This window comes from Candida parapsilosis, contig 006139 (genome assembly GCF_000182765.1).
Source record: "Candida parapsilosis strain CDC317 annotated contig 006139".
NCBI classification, from domain to species: domain Eukaryota; kingdom Fungi; phylum Ascomycota; class Pichiomycetes; order Serinales; family Debaryomycetaceae; genus Lodderomyces; species Lodderomyces parapsilosis.
Window position 1 is genome coordinate 690736 of NW_023503282.1, and position 17150 is coordinate 707885.

The 17150-nt window shown below is 38.7% G+C and overlaps 7 protein-coding genes across 7 annotated transcripts; 4 read left to right on the forward strand and 3 right to left on the reverse strand. All coding sequences in view use genetic code 12, as the record gives it.

The window, feature by feature from the left end:
• Window positions 1-593: 593 nt before the first annotated feature.
• Window positions 594-1712, reverse strand: CPAR2_502970 (uncharacterized protein; the record flags this gene model as incomplete). The annotated part of the gene is made up of 1 exon (XM_036810728.1): window positions 594-1712. The coding sequence occupies one exon, from the start codon at window positions 1710-1712 to the stop codon at window positions 594-596; it is 1119 nt and encodes a 372-aa protein (XP_036667236.1).
• Window positions 1713-4026: 2314 nt separating this feature from the next.
• ERG4 (delta(24(24(1)))-sterol reductase) lies at window positions 4027-5424 on the forward strand (the record flags this gene model as incomplete). Its single annotated transcript, XM_036810729.1, has 1 exon — window positions 4027-5424. One exon carries the CDS (start codon window positions 4027-4029, stop codon window positions 5422-5424), a length of 1398 nt encoding a protein of 465 aa, XP_036667237.1.
• Window positions 5425-5519: 95 nt separating this feature from the next.
• SCL1 (proteasome core particle subunit alpha 1) lies at window positions 5520-6263 on the reverse strand (the record flags this gene model as incomplete). Its single annotated transcript, XM_036810730.1, has 1 exon — window positions 5520-6263. The coding sequence occupies one exon, from the start codon at window positions 6261-6263 to the stop codon at window positions 5520-5522; it is 744 nt and encodes a 247-aa protein (XP_036667238.1).
• Window positions 6264-6447: 184 nt separating this feature from the next.
• HOS2 (histone deacetylase) lies at window positions 6448-7692 on the forward strand (the record flags this gene model as incomplete). Its single annotated transcript, XM_036810731.1, has 1 exon — window positions 6448-7692. One exon carries the CDS (start codon window positions 6448-6450, stop codon window positions 7690-7692), a length of 1245 nt encoding a protein of 414 aa, XP_036667239.1.
• A 1250-nt stretch (window positions 7693-8942) lies between these two features.
• Window positions 8943-9254, forward strand: CPAR2_503010 (uncharacterized protein; the record flags this gene model as incomplete). Its single annotated transcript, XM_036810732.1, has 1 exon — window positions 8943-9254. One exon carries the CDS (start codon window positions 8943-8945, stop codon window positions 9252-9254), a length of 312 nt encoding a protein of 103 aa, XP_036667240.1.
• Window positions 9255-9578: 324 nt separating this feature from the next.
• CPAR2_503020 (serine/threonine protein kinase) lies at window positions 9579-11942 on the reverse strand (the record flags this gene model as incomplete). The annotated part of the gene is made up of 1 exon (XM_036810733.1): window positions 9579-11942. One exon carries the CDS (start codon window positions 11940-11942, stop codon window positions 9579-9581), a length of 2364 nt encoding a protein of 787 aa, XP_036667241.1.
• Window positions 11943-13840: 1898 nt separating this feature from the next.
• On the forward strand, window positions 13841-17095 carry MIH1 (putative tyrosine protein phosphatase; the record flags this gene model as incomplete). Its single annotated transcript, XM_036810735.1, has 1 exon — window positions 13841-17095. The coding sequence occupies one exon, from the start codon at window positions 13841-13843 to the stop codon at window positions 17093-17095; it is 3255 nt and encodes a 1084-aa protein (XP_036667242.1).
• Window positions 17096-17150: the final 55 nt, after the last annotated feature.

Genomic DNA, 17150 nt, shown 5'->3' on the forward strand with positions numbered 1-17150 from the left:
AATAGTAACACAAACATCAAAGTAGTCCAATGGTATTGTATCCGTGTTCCTCTTTTCTATCCATTCTCAGTCCCCAACTTCAACAGACAAACAGCTTCATTACGAAATCAGACTGGCCAGATCATAAAATCGCAAATCCACCATTCCCCTGCATCCATCGGAAACAAATTCAACAAAGTATTGAACAACAGCAAACAACACCAATCTAGCTTCATTATCCTCATTGACACTCATTTCTCGGTCGTTTTTCAATTACATTTATGTTTTACTTTTTCATCTTTTTTATCTTCACTGAAAATAATTCCCAACGAGTGACGTTAATCACTCAGCCACGTGGGGGACGTGACCGTCAGGAATAAGGGGATTGACATTGTATTATTCTTCTTTAAAATTGGAATTTCACTTGTGTCTAGTCGATTGTTAATCATTTTTCAATTATTTGCCAACTATAATTCTCAACAAAATACAACATTCATGTTTCAATTCCTCATCTCCTTTATTTTCACTGAACATAATTCCCAACGAGTGACGTTAATCACTCAGCCACGTAAACGCGACCGTCAGGAATAAAAAGATTGACCTTTTAATATTCTTCAAAATTGGAATTCACTAGTGTCGGGTCGATTGTCAATGATTGGTCCAAGTGGTTCACTAGAGTACTCCTGTAAAATTCTCTCGGTACTGTACGGATTGTACCTTGGATACACAATCATGTTTTCATAAGGATTCCTATTGGCAACACCAACCGAATACATTGGTTCCTCTTCTGGCAGTTCCTCACAGGTAACTGGTTCCGCTGGTTTTTTTCTCAATTTGACCTTGGAAACCGTTCTTTTCATCTTCAGGACCTTCCGTCTGAACCAAGTCTTCAACTTCGAAACTGGCTTGGAATGATTGACGGGGATATCAGGAATCAGTGTGTTTGACAGGGGCTGGACAATAGGCAGGGGCTGGACAATAGGCAGGGGCTGGACAATAGGCAGGGGCTGGACAATAGGCAGGGGCTGGACAATAGGGTGGAGTGGGACGACAGGTAGGGATTGAACAACAAGCAGGGATTGAGCAAGTGACTGAGTTAATGAAACCGGTGGAACTGGTGGTGGAACTGGAGAAGTAATCAACTGTTGTATGGCACTCATCGTTGCTCTAACACTTTTTAAACCCGAAACAGTTTGCACAACGGATCTTCTTCCAGTTACTTCTTTATCTCTTCTTCCAACACCAATTGAAGAGTTCCGCTGATGAATACCTTCTCTTCTGCTGAAAACAGTGGGTTTGAGCCATGGATTCTCGTTCTCATTTGCAGTATCATCATCACTTTCAACATTTACAACTGGTTTCGATTCAGATTGCCTCTTTGTTTCATTTGACGCTTGTGGATTCTCTGGAGTTTCTGGTTTTCTGGCATACGGGTTCAAACCATTCCAATTTCTTGCCCATGAAGGTCTCGGAGCTGTACGACAACATTGCGGGATTCTCGTCACATTCACATCCGCTTGCAGCTCTCCTTCTTCTCTCTTCTCTGGGGGTTCAAATTCATTCAGTTCACGTGATACCAGAAATACAATGGGGCAATTCAAAACAAACTTGACTGTAGTGCGTCCAGTAGTAGTCAACAAGGATGCAAATTCATTTGGATTGTTCAATGTAATCTTGAAAACCTTTTCAAAATCTGCCTGTGCGCTAAACACAAAACTGTGCTCAGAACTCATGCTGAACAGTAAAACTTTCAACCAAAAAGGGGGGAAACCGATGGGAATGGGGGAGGTGAAACACCAACAACTAAAACCTTTAACTCAGGTGGGGATTAACGGGTTGATTGGACTTTTTCTCTAGTTGTTATTTGATAAAATTCAGTGGTGTATTGTGGGTCAGTAGATAAAAGTGTGTTTGAAACTGGTTGAAATAAACTGTTGTGGAGCTTAAGTGTGTACAAATACGGATCTGTACAAAGGATGAAGACTGGGATAATTCTAATTCGAAATGCTTTATCTGTGATTCAAAAATTAACTGCTTTCAAATCAAAATTAGGTGGGAGGATGATGGTGGTGGGAAAAAGGATGAAGAAAGTTCACCAAAGTTTGGGATCCATTTGGTTCGTTTTATACTCCGTCCATTAAGAATATCAAAAAAAGCCGCCTTAACTGATTTTGTTAGTGAAGATTTGTTGATATGCTTCCAAATTGGTTGTAAAAGAAAATTTGGGTTTTTGCAGACACTAGTATGGTATTAATACAGCTGCTTCAAATAGGAAGATGACAGCTCTACTTGTCTTTATGAATACATCGAATAACATTTGTGGGTTGTAGCTTTACGATGCTTGTAGTTTAAGCATATCTGTTTGACACATCATGTTGATACTATCAGCGTATTGATGGAAAGCAGTTTTGCAACCCACTGCACCACTTTTTTTTTTCTCGGTATGGAATTCACCTTTTTACCACCATTCTTGTTATGCTTTCAATTCTACCAAATACCTTCAAGAAATAAATCCAAGGAGTAATATATTATCTTTGCCACCCTTCATCGTGATATCGACGTATTGTTGTCCTTTTTCGCTTCATTCAAAAAACATGTGCAAACTTTCAGGATACATTCAGTCGAAATCAAACACCAGATCCTTAATGCTTCACACCTTGAATTGCTTTTCTGTACTTGATATAATGGAAGCACTAAGCTGCTCAAATTAATGACAGATGAAGCAAGCTGTTGCTGAAAGTTGTCATTTTCTGCTCAAATAGTTGTCCCATATCTCTCTAATATCCCTGTTACCTAAGTTCATGTGATAAGCTTCGAATAATATAGTGTTTTCAGATACATTCAACAGCTGCTGATTGCTGTTTTTCCTCGCTAGTGTTAAAGTTTACCAAGCCTATTAGCTTCCAGATGGTAATGTTGAGAACATAATCATGTTCATATGCGGTACTAGGCTGGACATTGGAAAATACACTTGTTGGCCCTATATCACTTTTCTGTATTGAGCTTATCCACTCTATAACATTGGTGGATACAGCTCTTTTTCATGTGGAGAAAGCTACGTGTCATTTTTTGACTGATATAGCTATTGCAACGAATGGTGATGTATCTGAAGATATCAAGCCTCGCTATTTGAAAATTTTGGTACCTGTAACAAGATAATACGGCCATTGCTTATATCTCAAGTCTTTTCGTATTATGGGGAGTTCAAATTTGAAAGTGTATCCATGGCAAGCTAGTTGGCTTTCAATGTATGGGTTGCCAACTTTGCAAACGGGATACTAGCTGCATAAGGTGTATGAGTTATAGTCTTGTTATTTCACGTTGTAACAGAGGCTAAAAAAAAGTTTGGGTGTGTGTGAGTAAGCCACCTCGAGGTTGAAGCAAAGAATCATTTGTAACCAGAACCTAGCTCATTCTACTACTTATATAAGCGGTATCCAATGTTTAGCATGGACATCTTCTTTGCGTTTGTATTGTAGCAACTTTAATTGAAATTTCAGGTATAAACTTAAACCCTGATTGTCTCAATCATCAGGGGATATACATATATTGTATTACATCAAACTATAAAAAAGAGTTTGGTGGTACAAACACATAGAACAAATAGAAAGCAAGCCTCAGATTACGTCCATTCGTGTTATGTCGTGCTGTGTTTATATATATACGATATACGACTCACCTCTCGTACCAAATCTCGTTCTTTCTCGTTCTCGCTCCGACGCATGTCGTATCGGTCAATCTCGTGGTGCAAGTGAGGGAGGAGGGCATAAAACGATGGAATGAAAATTTTTTCTCTTGCAATAAAACCATTTTCGGCGGGTCCGTCTTCTTTCCCCGCCCCGAAAAAAAAAAAAAAGACAGACAAAAAAAAGTAACACCAAAACACACATTGGCCCGCGTTTTGTGTGTGTGTGTGTGTGTGTGTTTTCCACTCTTTACGAAATGTCAAAATTCAAAATCAAAACAATTGAAATTCTTCTTCACTTGTATTCACCACTGCTTCTTTTCTGTTATTCAAATCACAACAAGAGCTAATCCACAGTAAACATGGCTGAAGAAACTACTCCATTGGTCTCATCCGGTGATTCTGAATCTACCCCAAGAGGCTACACACCCAAGGATCAAATTGAATGGGAGTTTGGTGGCCCCATTGGTGCATTGGGAATGATTATTGGATTCCCATTATTGATGTGGTATATGTGGATCGGTGCTGAGTTTTACAATGGTAAATTCCCTTGGCCAGAACAAGATCAATCATGGTCGTATTTCTTGTTGTTGTTGTGGGAATTATTTAAATTGAATGGATTACCCACATTTGGCACTTGGTTGTTCTTCACTTGTTTTATTGTCATTCAAGGGGTGTTTTATTTGACTTTACCCGGTGTTTGGACCAAAGGTCAGCCATTGGCTCATTTGAATGGTAAACAGTTGCCCTATTTCTGTAATGCCATTTGGTCATTTTACACCACTTTAGCTGCGTGGTTGGTTTTACATTTCACGGGAATCTTACCAGCTTACTACATGTTGGATAATTTTGGCAGAATCATGACGGTTGCCATTACTTATGGCATTTCATTGTCGATTATCTTGTATTTGATTTGTCTTTTTGTTACTGGGGACTATCATAGAATGACTGGTAATCATATTTACGATATGTTTATGGGTGCACCATTGAACCCAAGAATTGGTAAATACCTTGACTTGAAGATGTTTTTTGAGGTTAGAATTCCTTGGTTCATTTTGTTCTTTTTGAGTTTAGGTTTGTGTTTTAAGCAATACGACAATTATGGGTATGTCACTCCACAAGCTGCCTTTTTGCTTTATGCTCATTGGCTTTATGCTAATGCTTGTGCTAAAGGTGAAGAGTTGATTGTCCCCACTTGGGATATGGCTTATGAAAAGTTTGGTTTCATGTTATTATTTTGGAATATTGCTGGTGTGCCATTTACTTATTGTCAATGTACATTATACTTGGCCTATCATGATCCACAAGAATATCAGTGGTCCATAGCTTACAATGTGTTTTTGTTTGTTTTGATTACAGTTGCTTATTACTTTTTCGACACCGGTAATCGTCAAAAGAATAGCTTTAGAAGAACAATGGCAGGAAACACCCACATCCGTAAAACTTTCCCATATTTGCCATATTCTGATATCGAGAATCCAAAGTACATCAAGTGTCAAAACGGATCAGTATTGTTGACTGATGGATGGTATGTTTATGCCAGAAAAATGCACTACACTGCTGATTATATTCAAACATTGACGTGGGCATTAATGTGTGGATTTAGTTCCCCTTTCCCATGGTTCTTCCCTGTTTTCTTTTTCATCGTTTTGGTTCACAGAGGTTACCGTGATCAAAGAAAATGTGAAAAGAAGTATGGCAAAGACTGGGACAGGTATTTGGAAGCTTGTCCTTATATGTTTATCCCTTATGTTTGGTAAAGTTGAAGAGAGGCGATTGATTGTGTTGTTTCTCACATTAAAAAAAAGGAAAGAAAAAAAAGTATTGTATTGATATCTTATATATAGCTCGGTACTCAATCTTGTTCAGCTATAGCAACAAGTCTCTCGTCTATTTCATCCGGCGTCAAGATCCTAAATTCCCCTTCAGTAGCAACACCAATTTCAATATCATTTTTTCTAAAATCTGTTCCCAATACTGAACTCAATGCGGTGATGGCAAAATCAACAGTTTCCTTCCAATCACCTTTAACATAATCAGTCTTTTTAAACTTTTTTTCCAAATAAGTTGTTGCTTCTTGTTGTTTTGGACCAGTAGCTACAGCTTTAACGCTGGTGTAGTATCCAGCAGGATCACATTTGAAAACTTGTGGTCCCCTCCCCTCATCTTCAAAATCGACTTGAACAAAAGTTAACGCTACACCCAATGGTCTCATATAAGCTCTTTGAGTATACAACTGTGACAAGTTGGCCATTCTTTTGCTCAAACTTTCAACGGGCATTTCATAACCATATTTGTACCTAAATTCAGTAGCCTCGCCACGTGCTCGCATTGCTTGAGCCCTGGCATCGGCTATCGATCCAGTGGCAACCATACCTATGCTAGGAGTGATTTTGAAAATGTAGGATATAGTCTTTGCATCCAACAATTTATCAGGAATCTTCTTTTGCGAAATAATAACTGCTGAATCTTGTCCCGTGACACCAATTGAGGTGATGTTTGACGAATTGATGGCTTTGAAAGCGTACTCAACTTGGTATAACCTTCCCTCTGGGGAGAATATAGTGATATGTCTATCAAATCCAGCTGATCCTGACATTATTGCGGGTGCAGTGCGAAGTGGGTAACTAAATGATTTGGTGGCAAAGTAATAACTTTTTCCTGAACGGTTTTCTCTTTTTTTTTGTTCTGAAACTTTTTAAAAGTATCAACCAGCAGCTTCATAGGAACAATCAAGCCTCCACGCCTTAAAATACGGAAGCACGCCCCCCCCTTACCCAAGTATGGAAGTACCTACAGACGAGACAGAAACATTTGCTGTCGACAAGCAGACCAAAAAGCACACACCGTTATACCACCCCAACAAATCCTCCAAAACCAAAGTATCATATCATTACAATCCTGAGGTAGCGAACTACCACTATGGAACTCTACACCCAATGAAGCCTTTTCGGCTAATGTTGACCGATCACTTAGTGAGCACATACAAACTTCACGAAAAAATGGATTTGTACACCCCAAGAAGAGCCACAAAGGACGAGTTGTTACAATTTCATTCTGAAGATTACATCGATTTTCTCCAATCAGTGACTCCAGAAACGGTCAAGAGATTAAGTGATCAAACGTTAGCAAAGTTCAATATAGGAGATGACTGCCCTGTTTTTGATGGCATGTTTGATTACTCTTCGATTTATGCCGGAGCGTCATTGGATGCATCGAGGAAAATAATAGCCGGTATGAGCGATATAGCGATCAATTGGTCAGGAGGACTACATCACGCTAAAAAGTTTGAACCAAGTGGATTCTGCTACATAAATGATATAGTCTTGTGTATTATCAACCTATTGAGAATATATCCAAGAGTGTTGTACGTGGATATTGATCTACATCATGGGGATGGAGTTCAGGAGGCATTTTACACAACTGATAGAGTTATGACGGTCAGTTTCCACAAATATGATGGTGAGTTTTTTCCTGGTACAGGGTCAGGTGATGAAGTCGGGATAGGTAAAGGTAAAAACTTTTCCATAAATGTGCCCTTGAGAGATGGTGTTGATGATGAATCATATGTGGCTTTGTTCAAGCTGATTATGCAAGGTGTGATACCCAAATTTCAACCATCCATCATTGTTGCACAATGTGGTGCAGATTCACTAGGTGGTGACCGTTTGGGAAGATTCAATCTATCGTTGAAGGGACACGGGAGTTGCTTAAATTTCTTGAAAAGTTTTGAAATACCAATGGTGGTATTGGGAGGTGGTGGATATACACCAAAGAACGTTTCACGTTTGTGGTGCTACGAAACTGCAGTTTTAACTGATACAACATTGAATGGGAAAATACCAAATTATGGTGGTACGTATCAATGGTTTGGTGATGAAGGGCTTCATCCTGAATTGACGGGCAAAATTGAAAACAAAAACACAAAGAGGTATTTGGAGAGTGTGCTACAAAACAGTCTCGAGCATCTACGGTACTTGGATTATGCTCCATCGGTTCAAATGTATGAAATACCTCCGGATCTTTGAGATATTGTTACAAATTTGTACCGATGAATGCATGAGGATTTGAGATACTATGCGTAGGGGTGGCAGATGATCATCTGAATTGACTCAATTGAAATGAATAGAGCAAATTTGAAGAAGAGTCCACAAAAGATGCTATTCGGAGGATAAAATGTATGTTGCATTTACACGACCAAATTAAAAAGTTTGTTTCGGTTGCAAATTGTCGAAAGGAAAAACTGGCTGCCCTTAAAACTTTAATTTTCGAGTCGCATAATATTCACACACTGTCAATCCACTTGATGAGTGTTGTTCAAGGGAAGGGAGAGCAATCCGATTAGTGGAGGTTTATCGTGAAGAAGCTTGCTACCCAACGTCTAGCATACAAGAAATTCCATATTGGTACTCATCCTGGAAAGTGGTTACACAGGGCTTTCGTTCGTGGCCAGCAAGAGAGTGATCTTGAGTCTGATATTAATCAAGAGGCAAGACTTACAAATGTTGCAGCTCAATGAAGTGGTCAACAAAAATCAAGAACAAGGTCAATCAGCAACAACCGCTCTGATATACCCTCTTTCTTTTCAACCAATCAAACCTCGGCTCAACAAATAGGTGACTATATTGCTCAATTGTAAGAAGCTTTAGAAACAAAAAGAATGAAGATCCAACGTCATCGTTTGGAGGTGGAAGAGCTTTTGGATGGCCAAGGAGTCGTAACTGAAAGCCATTGCTCAGAGGTGGAGCAGCTCTTACAAAGTAAGAGAATGAAACTTCACTACCATTGCAAAAAACATTGCCACCAACCACAACAACAAAAAAGGTTGTTTCAACGGCAATTGTTGGAACAAAAATCTCACTTATCATGGAAAAAAAGCATACTTTTGAATTGCAGCAAACTTGGCAGCATTTAGAGGAAGTGGCGAATCTGAAATATGAATTGCTGGTGCTCAAATTTGAATCTTCTAATGATCAACTGTTATTGGTAAATCAAGCTGCAACCTTTGCTGACTTATTGAGAGCCGAAAATTTGGAGTTGACCAAGGTTATTAAAGAGTGCAATGAAGTGAAACATAAGCTGGCTCACGATATTACCAGATTGACGAGACTATTGGAGATCAAAAACCAAGGAATCGAACGCCTCGGAAGAGCATTAAGGGATCTTGAGTGATTTAAAAACGCAATTTACGCAGTTCTCCAATTATAGGGCACCTGGACCTCCTGATGCCTCTCCGGTTCAATCCAGAGATAAAAAAGCTGGGCTGACGGCTAATAAAATGCCAAACAAAAATACATCAAAGTCGGTGGTTAATGTCGCGAAGAATGTGCCAGCATCGGAGTCCTTCGAGCTAAAGTTGGATCAAACTCAAGAAACTGCGGTGAGAGATGTGGATCCACTAGCTAATAATGAAGCGATAAGATTGTCCCCAAGGATGGATGTCGTCGCATTCGAAAGTACTTTTGATACTGACAAATCTTTAACAAGATTTCAGGCTCAGGAGGAAAAAATTGAGTCGCAAAATCGGACAAGATCCAAAGATTCAACTGATGAAGAAACGGATGGTTTTGATTGCACAATTTGTGGCTAAATAAGAGCAGGCGGCAAAGAGGACCGAATAATAGAAATGGATCTTGGTCGATGAATAAGCGGAAGAAAAATGAATGAAGCCATTGCCTTGCTTGCTTTTTTAAGATTTCTATTGAAGAGTCGCCGTTCTAAAGATTTCTATTGAAGTGTGAAATATTAATAAATTATCTTGCTTTTAAATTTTTATCTATTGTATTATCTTCTACGGTAAATCAAGCCATTTAAAAATTTTTTTGCAACCACACTGCGTAAATGCTTAAATAACTAAATAGCAAACAAAGTTTCAATAATCTTATTCCCAAATAAAATTACTTCATTTTCATATCTATTCGAGACTGTCCAAATAGCTGGTCAAATCGTGATATTTCTCAAATACGCCAGCAGTTTCATCGCCTAAATAGAACGTTGAATCACCTTCTTCTTCTTCTTCTTCTTCTTCTTCTTCTTTTCCTTCACTACCACCACCGCCACCACTATCAGCGGCATTGCCATCGATAACTCCCATGGATTTGATTTCACTCGAGTTGGAGTTTTTATCGTGTACATCCACACTGTCTCTCCCCTTTTTCAAATTGTACTTTACCGACGACGAATGATTTGAATGAGTGGAACGTAGTGATTCTATTGACTCACAATCGTCAGTGAAGTATGCATGCAAGTTCAATGAGCTTGATGAGCTGGGGATACGTGATAGTGCGTATGGTGGTTTTGGTCGTTCAGCACTATTTCTTCTATCGCCATTGGAGTTGTTGGTGTTGGTGTTGGTATTGGTATTGTTATTGCTGGTGTTGGTGTTGTTGGTGTTGATGGTATTGCTGGACCCATATTTCCTATTGAAGACGAATGGAGGTTCCATAACATAATCATTATCAGTCGATAAAGATTTTATGGATGGTTGTTGTTGTTGCCATTGTTGCTGTGCTTCTTTATTCTGTTGCTGCTGTTTATCAAAAAACCGTTTGCTTGGACTAAACACAGGTCCGTTGGTATCGATCTGGTTGGGTGAGCTTTGACCTATTGTTGCAAACAAGTCATTTGTCGGAGTTAACGAATGATGATGACTGGAGCTTGGTGTGATGGGAGCAGAGCCATTATTTAGCGCGCCTTTAGTTTCTGCATCTGTGGATGTTGCATCAGCAGTAAAGGGTCCCTTCAAAGCTAATGGTTTCAAAACCAATGGTTGTGGTGTATGCTTCAAGACGGAACCGCTGCTGCCATTGTTGTTATTGTTGATCATATCACCAAGGATATTGGAAGTGTCAATAGGATCTTCATCCATGTCTCCTATGCTACTACCCAATGAAGAAGAGTCATCAAAGTATGAGTCTAGCAAATCATCAACGTGTTGTAAATCAGGCAAGTTAGGTCGTTTGGTTTCAGAGTCGTGTGCAAGCGGTTCTTTCAGATTCGACACTGATGATATGGTATCTTTTGCAGGAGGAGTTGGTGTTGTGGAGCTTGTTCCTTTGAAAAAGTTTCGTATTTTTGTTGAAAGACCATTGTTATTAAGTATTGGGTCTCCATTTCCATTACCTTCACTCAATTTCCGTTTGCAATCAGCATCTTTGAAAATGGCTTGGTTAAAATTGAAAAACTTCTCTCGCTGTGAGGCATTTAGGTCAAATGTAGTAAATCTATGATGTTTAACGCCATCCAAGGTTATTCTCTTATCGGGATCTTTTTGTAGCAAATGTTTAATCAAATCTTTAACCAATTGCAATTCTTCCACATCAGAATCAGTGACTCTTGAAGTATGCTTTATTTGAGGGAATTTCAATTCCGAATCAACAATCTTTTTGCATATATCAAACTCATTTATCCCATTGAATGGCAAATTATTAAACATTAGGCAATATAGTGTAACCCCCAAACTCCAAATATCTATTCTAAAATCTACTTTGATCTTGTTTAATTGGTGATGTTCATTAGTAATCATTGAAAACCTATTCTTCACAAACTGACATAGTTCTGGAGCATAAAATGCTGGTGTGCCCATAGTATTTGCCAATTCTTTTGAGTCTTGAATGGTATTTTCCAAGATTAGACTAACTCCAAAGTCAGATATCTTGATATTATTGTATTCATCGATTAGCAAGTTCAGTGGTTTCAAGTCTCGATGGATAATGTGTTTATACAGATGAAGGTATTCCAACCCATTGACTATATCTCGTAATATCTTGTTTAGATTGAGTGGTAGCCTATGTTTATGTGTGGTGTATTTTTCGTAATAATGGTTATAATGTTTCCAATCAATCTCCCCATACTTACAGTATTCCAATATTAGAAGAATCTTGTCGAAATGGGTATCATCAATAACTGAATATAGCTTGACAACATTGGGATGATTGCATTGTTTCAAAATTTTAATCTCCTTCTTGATCTTGGTGACATTACTGATGTACGACTTTGTTATTAGCTTTGCTTTATCAACTCGGTTAATGGTTTTTATAGCAACATAAGTAATGGGAGTTGTTGATGATGATGATGGTGATGATGATGACGTGATTGTGGCACTATCATTCAATATAGATTGTTTTCTCACTGTAGGTTTTGTATCATCCAATACTTGTCCTAATAGCACTTTACCATATTGACCTTGTCCAATCTTTTTAAGAATTCTGTATTTATTGTTGATGACTTTCTTTCCTGTTTTTATATCTAGTACGATCAGTAGTTTGTCTTGGTCCATTGTGAAGGACGGGTTTTTTGGTTTTGTTTCTTTCTTATACGCCTGGCAGTTGATGGCTATCTCATGAACTTCATTTGATGTGCTAAAGATGAAATTAGTTGGGACCACTCTCCTTAAGTGATGGACACAAACAAATGTAAGCTTCGGAGACGTACGTTGAAGGTGGGATTTATTAGCTGCCGCTTCAACCTTGGACTATGAAACCGGTTGGTGTGTGTGTGTGTGCATGTTATTCTCCCTCTCTCGGCTATATTCTTTCATAAACAGAAAAATGTCACAAATGTTAAAGTCACGGGATAATCACGTGGAAGAAACAACTGTAACTATTGTACGATAATTGCACCCAGTAAACTTGGCCCAATAGCAATAAATAATCTTGAAAATCACCAATCTGGCCAGAGTCAACTTGCGAAAAATCCAGAATAATGCACAATGATTGACATACGGTTCTCTTAGTTTTATACTTGAATGAAAACATTTCTCTTGCGCTTGAAAATAGTTGATACATTATATTTGCACCAATACATAACTAAAAAGTGTAAAAAGTAAAGAAGATGTAAAGCTGGTTTATCGAAACCTGAAAGTAGCGCATCAAAATGAGAATGATTTTGGGCTGAAAGCCAAAGTGAAGAGCTGTACATTATAGTGTAGTGGCAATAGTATTGGTTTGAGTTACACAAGTTGGTATGAGTTCTTAAACAACTGGTAGCAATACAGAATTTCATCCTCTATACCTCCTTCTTTTGACACAAAGACACCAATTCCCAATTCCCAAAAAAAAAAAAAAATGTCAAAGACACGCAACAACCGTTAGTCTACCCACGAACTCAATTCATGAGAGCACAGCTTTATTTCATTAGCAACTGTGCAACTGGATAAATAACAGGTTTCTTGAAGACATAGCACAAGCAAATAGCAGAAAAGCAAAATAGTAAGTAGTAAACGGGGGTCGGGGGTAGGGGTAGTGGTAGTACTCGTAGTATTGCAACATTTTATCCAAAACATGAGATTGTGCGTGTGTAAACACAAAAACACAAAAACACAATGTACATGTAAACAACACACACACACAGACACACACACACAGACACTTTGTTTATGGTTAAAGTTGAAGAAGTAAATAATAACGAAACAATCTTTTGTTGTTACAAGTCCAAGCATAATATATTCCCTACACCTAACCAACCAACCAACCAACCCACCAACCAACCAACCAACCAACTAACTAATTGGGTAATACATATTACTATACTACACTATACTACCACACTCATTCCCTTAGACTATATCACCACCACCAACAATCTACTTCCAATCACAATTAAATAGTCATTGACTGCTACCGCTGCTTCTGCTGCTGTTGGCTTTAATATTTTTTCTTCCTTGGTTCTCCCACCTGATTTTTGACAGCCAAACAGAATCAAGAACCAAGAATCAAGAACCAAGAACCAAGAACCAAAAATCAAAAATCAAAAACCAAGAACCAGAACCAAAACTCCCCCATCATCATCATCATCATCATTATTTACCACTTCGAAAATACGAAGCTTCATCTGTGCCATTGCCTTTTTCTAAATTCATTCTTTTCGCCTTGAGTACTGTGCATCAGAATCAGAGTTGTACATTATTATCATCATCACAAAGTGTATCTCACATTAATTAACAACCCAACTTGGGCTAAATAATAATATTTATCAACATTGTCAACAGCAACAACAATAATAATAACAATCATAATAATAATAATAATAATAATAATAATAACAGTAACAACATTATTATTATAGTACATTAGATAAGGAGAACGTTCCAGGCGGATTTATAGAGAGTCACAGATATACTACGCGGGGGAACATCGAGTTACTACAATTGCCCTTCCCAAAACAGATAAAAAGAAGATGCAATATCCAAATGACAAGTCCCACTCCTCCTTCACCCATACTTTGAGGAAAGCATCATCATCCTACTTGACGAGCGAGTCAAGCACATCACATTTGCAGCGATTACGAAACAAGAATAATCATCGTCAAAGTGCATCCACTAGTGGTGGTAGTGATCAAATGGAAATCGAGAAGGAAAACTACTTTGATCTGAATAGCGCCAAACTGATATACTCCGATAAGTTGAACCAATGGGCGTCCGCGTCTACTATGTCCACTACTTCTGCCACCACACCAACCAAAGCATCATCTTCAACTTCTTCCTCTAGAAGACTATTCTTGCAACAAAAGACTTCAAACTCATCAGCATCAGCATCATCATCATCTTCATCATATTCATGCTCATCTGACTCACCACCAATGCTCAATCGAACACCACTCAAGAGCTTGACTAATTTTCCCTTAAATGTCAAGGAGAAAACCAAGGCATTCACTAAATCAATGACTGAAGTAGTATCCAAATCGTCACATAGCTTCTTTGCCAATTTACACATGACTCCAAAGTTAACCGAGTGCACTTCGACATACGACTATGACGATGCGGATGAGGATGAGGATATACCCACTGATTGTGATTCTGGTAATTACAATGACAAAAAGGGGACACATGAGGAGCACGAAAACGACGAGGACGAAATAGATTCTGAAGACGAGGGTGATGCTACCTTTGACACTATCAACATAGAGTCCCCTATAATGCATAGAAAAACCAATAGCATACAAATAAATCAACAACAAGAAGAAAATTACAATCATGAAACATTGTTACAACTGCCTACTCGCAGTACCCACACAAGGGGCCCTCCAATTACAACCCGACCTAAAACTATTAGACGTATTCATTCAGTTTGCGAAACCCAACGTGAGATTGATAATTTCCAACTACATGAAGATAATTCTCAATTAAAGCACACCAATATACACACATTCACTCTGGGAAATGATGTGTTGCCCCGTATTAATGAAGATCAATTATACAAGATTCTTTGTGGGGAACACAAGCACGAATTTGATGAATACATCATTGTTGATTGTCGATTTGATTATGAATATCATGGCGGTCATATAATTAATGCCATGAATATATCCTCTAAGGAAGCATTGGAAAATGCATTTATCAAGCAAATTCACGAAAGCCATCAACAGGGATCCTCTCCGGCAACAAACAATAACAACAATCACAACAGCAACAAGAGTAAGAAAAAGTTGCTTATTTTCCATTGTGAGTTTAGTATTTTCAGAGGTCCAACCATGGCCAAGCATCTTCGTAAATGTGATCGAATGATGAATCAAAATTCGTACCCATTCTTATCGTGGCCAGATGTTGTTATATTGGAAGGTGGGTACAAAAGATTTTTCACCAAGTACAAGTCCTTTTGTTTCCCACAAAATTATGTTGAAATGAAGGATATCAAGCATGAAGTTTCTTGTGAGGCCAATTTAAGTCGAGTTCGAAAAGATAACAAGTTGTTAACTAGGGCGAAATCGTTTAATCAATTTGGTGGTGGTAACAGTGGTGGTATTGGTAGTGGTGGAAATGGTGACCATTTACCAAACAGACCATCAGCATTGACATCAGCAAGTACAAATGACTTTTGGAGTATGTCATCTCATAGTCGCTCATTATCCTCGAGTTCATCAACCACTTTGAACAGTGGTAAAGTGATTAAACGTCAACGATCACATTCCAAAGTCAAGTCAATTAGCACCAATTTAAACACCAAATTAACACGAGCTAATACTTTTACTTTTGATCAACCAATTTTTACTAATAATCTGCATCAATTATCATCATCGTCTTCATCAATTGCGTCAACTTCGTCACCGTTAACTTCTCCCTTGTTTAGTAATTTTGATTTTAGTGAAGAAGTTGAAAAGGAGAACCCACTGCATTTGCAACAACAACAACAGCAACATATTCACACGCAACACCATCCACAACAACAACAACAACAACAACAACAGCACCAATTGCGGAGCTTTTTACCACCCTCTACATCCTTCCGTAACTCGCACCACCATAATCAACAACAACTGCATCACCAACACCACAAAGCGCAACTGTCACTGTCGTTACTGCTGTTGCTGCTGTATCGTCATCGTCGTTCATTTTCTTCGAATATGTCAAATTACTCGAGTTTCTCCAACTACTCATCCTCCTCGATATCAATACATTCATCAGCGTCGTCGATTGTGTCGGAAAATATTTCCCTGTCTACTGATTCCTTGAATGATGATGCATATGTGGGATCAGATATGTTTTCTCGACCACCTGGAACATCAGTAACAGGATCAGCAGCGGGAGCAGATATCTTTGATGCCAAAAGGTTATCTTCGACTTCAACACCAACATTGCCTACTGTTGCTTCTTCGATGATGAAACCAGTATCACGCAAACCAAGCTCATTGCAAACCTCATTGGCGGCACTAGCTCCAACATCAGTCATACAAAGAAATGACACAATTATTGCATCATCGCCTGCTTCGCATGCTAATTCGCATTCGCATTCACCAACACATTCTCGATCACCGTCTCGATCACCTTTTCTTCAACCTAGTTCTTCATTTCAGTTCCCACCACGACAAAAGAAATCAATGTCAACGTCCAATGTCATTGGCACAACTCTGGCATCGCCTACTATTCCATCGCCATTGAACTCAACCACAGCAGTGGGCACAACTATGCGTGCATCCTCAAGGTCGAGATCAAGGTCAAGATCAAGAGCAAGAGAAAATAGTATTGGCTCCTTCACTTCTTCCTCCACTCCATTCTCATCCCTGATTGATGATTACGTCGAAGAAGATGATGACGATGTCAACGACAATGACAATGACAATGATCCCATCAATGCTTCACCGGTTGATTTCAACGTTGGAGTACCACTTCAACATCAATATGCTGCTACATCACGCGGTCGCACTCAATACCCGTATAATAAGAAACACCATTATCATCAATTGGCAACTAAATCAGGGTTGAATACTTGGTCAAACGGCGGTGGTGGAAGTGGACCTGGCAGTGGTGATCATCATCATCATCATCATCATCATCATCATCATCATGGGCGAAGTCACAGTATTGGCCACAGTAGTAATGACACCATTGTACTTGATGGCATGAATAATGAAGTAGTTGGAGGTGGTGGTGGGTATGGGTACGCTAATGTTTCTTCAGTTGATGATATAACTGAAGATGATGAAGAGGATTTATAGGTAATATTAATACAAATGTTTGCATCCAGGTAAAAATACAACTCTCACTCTCTAC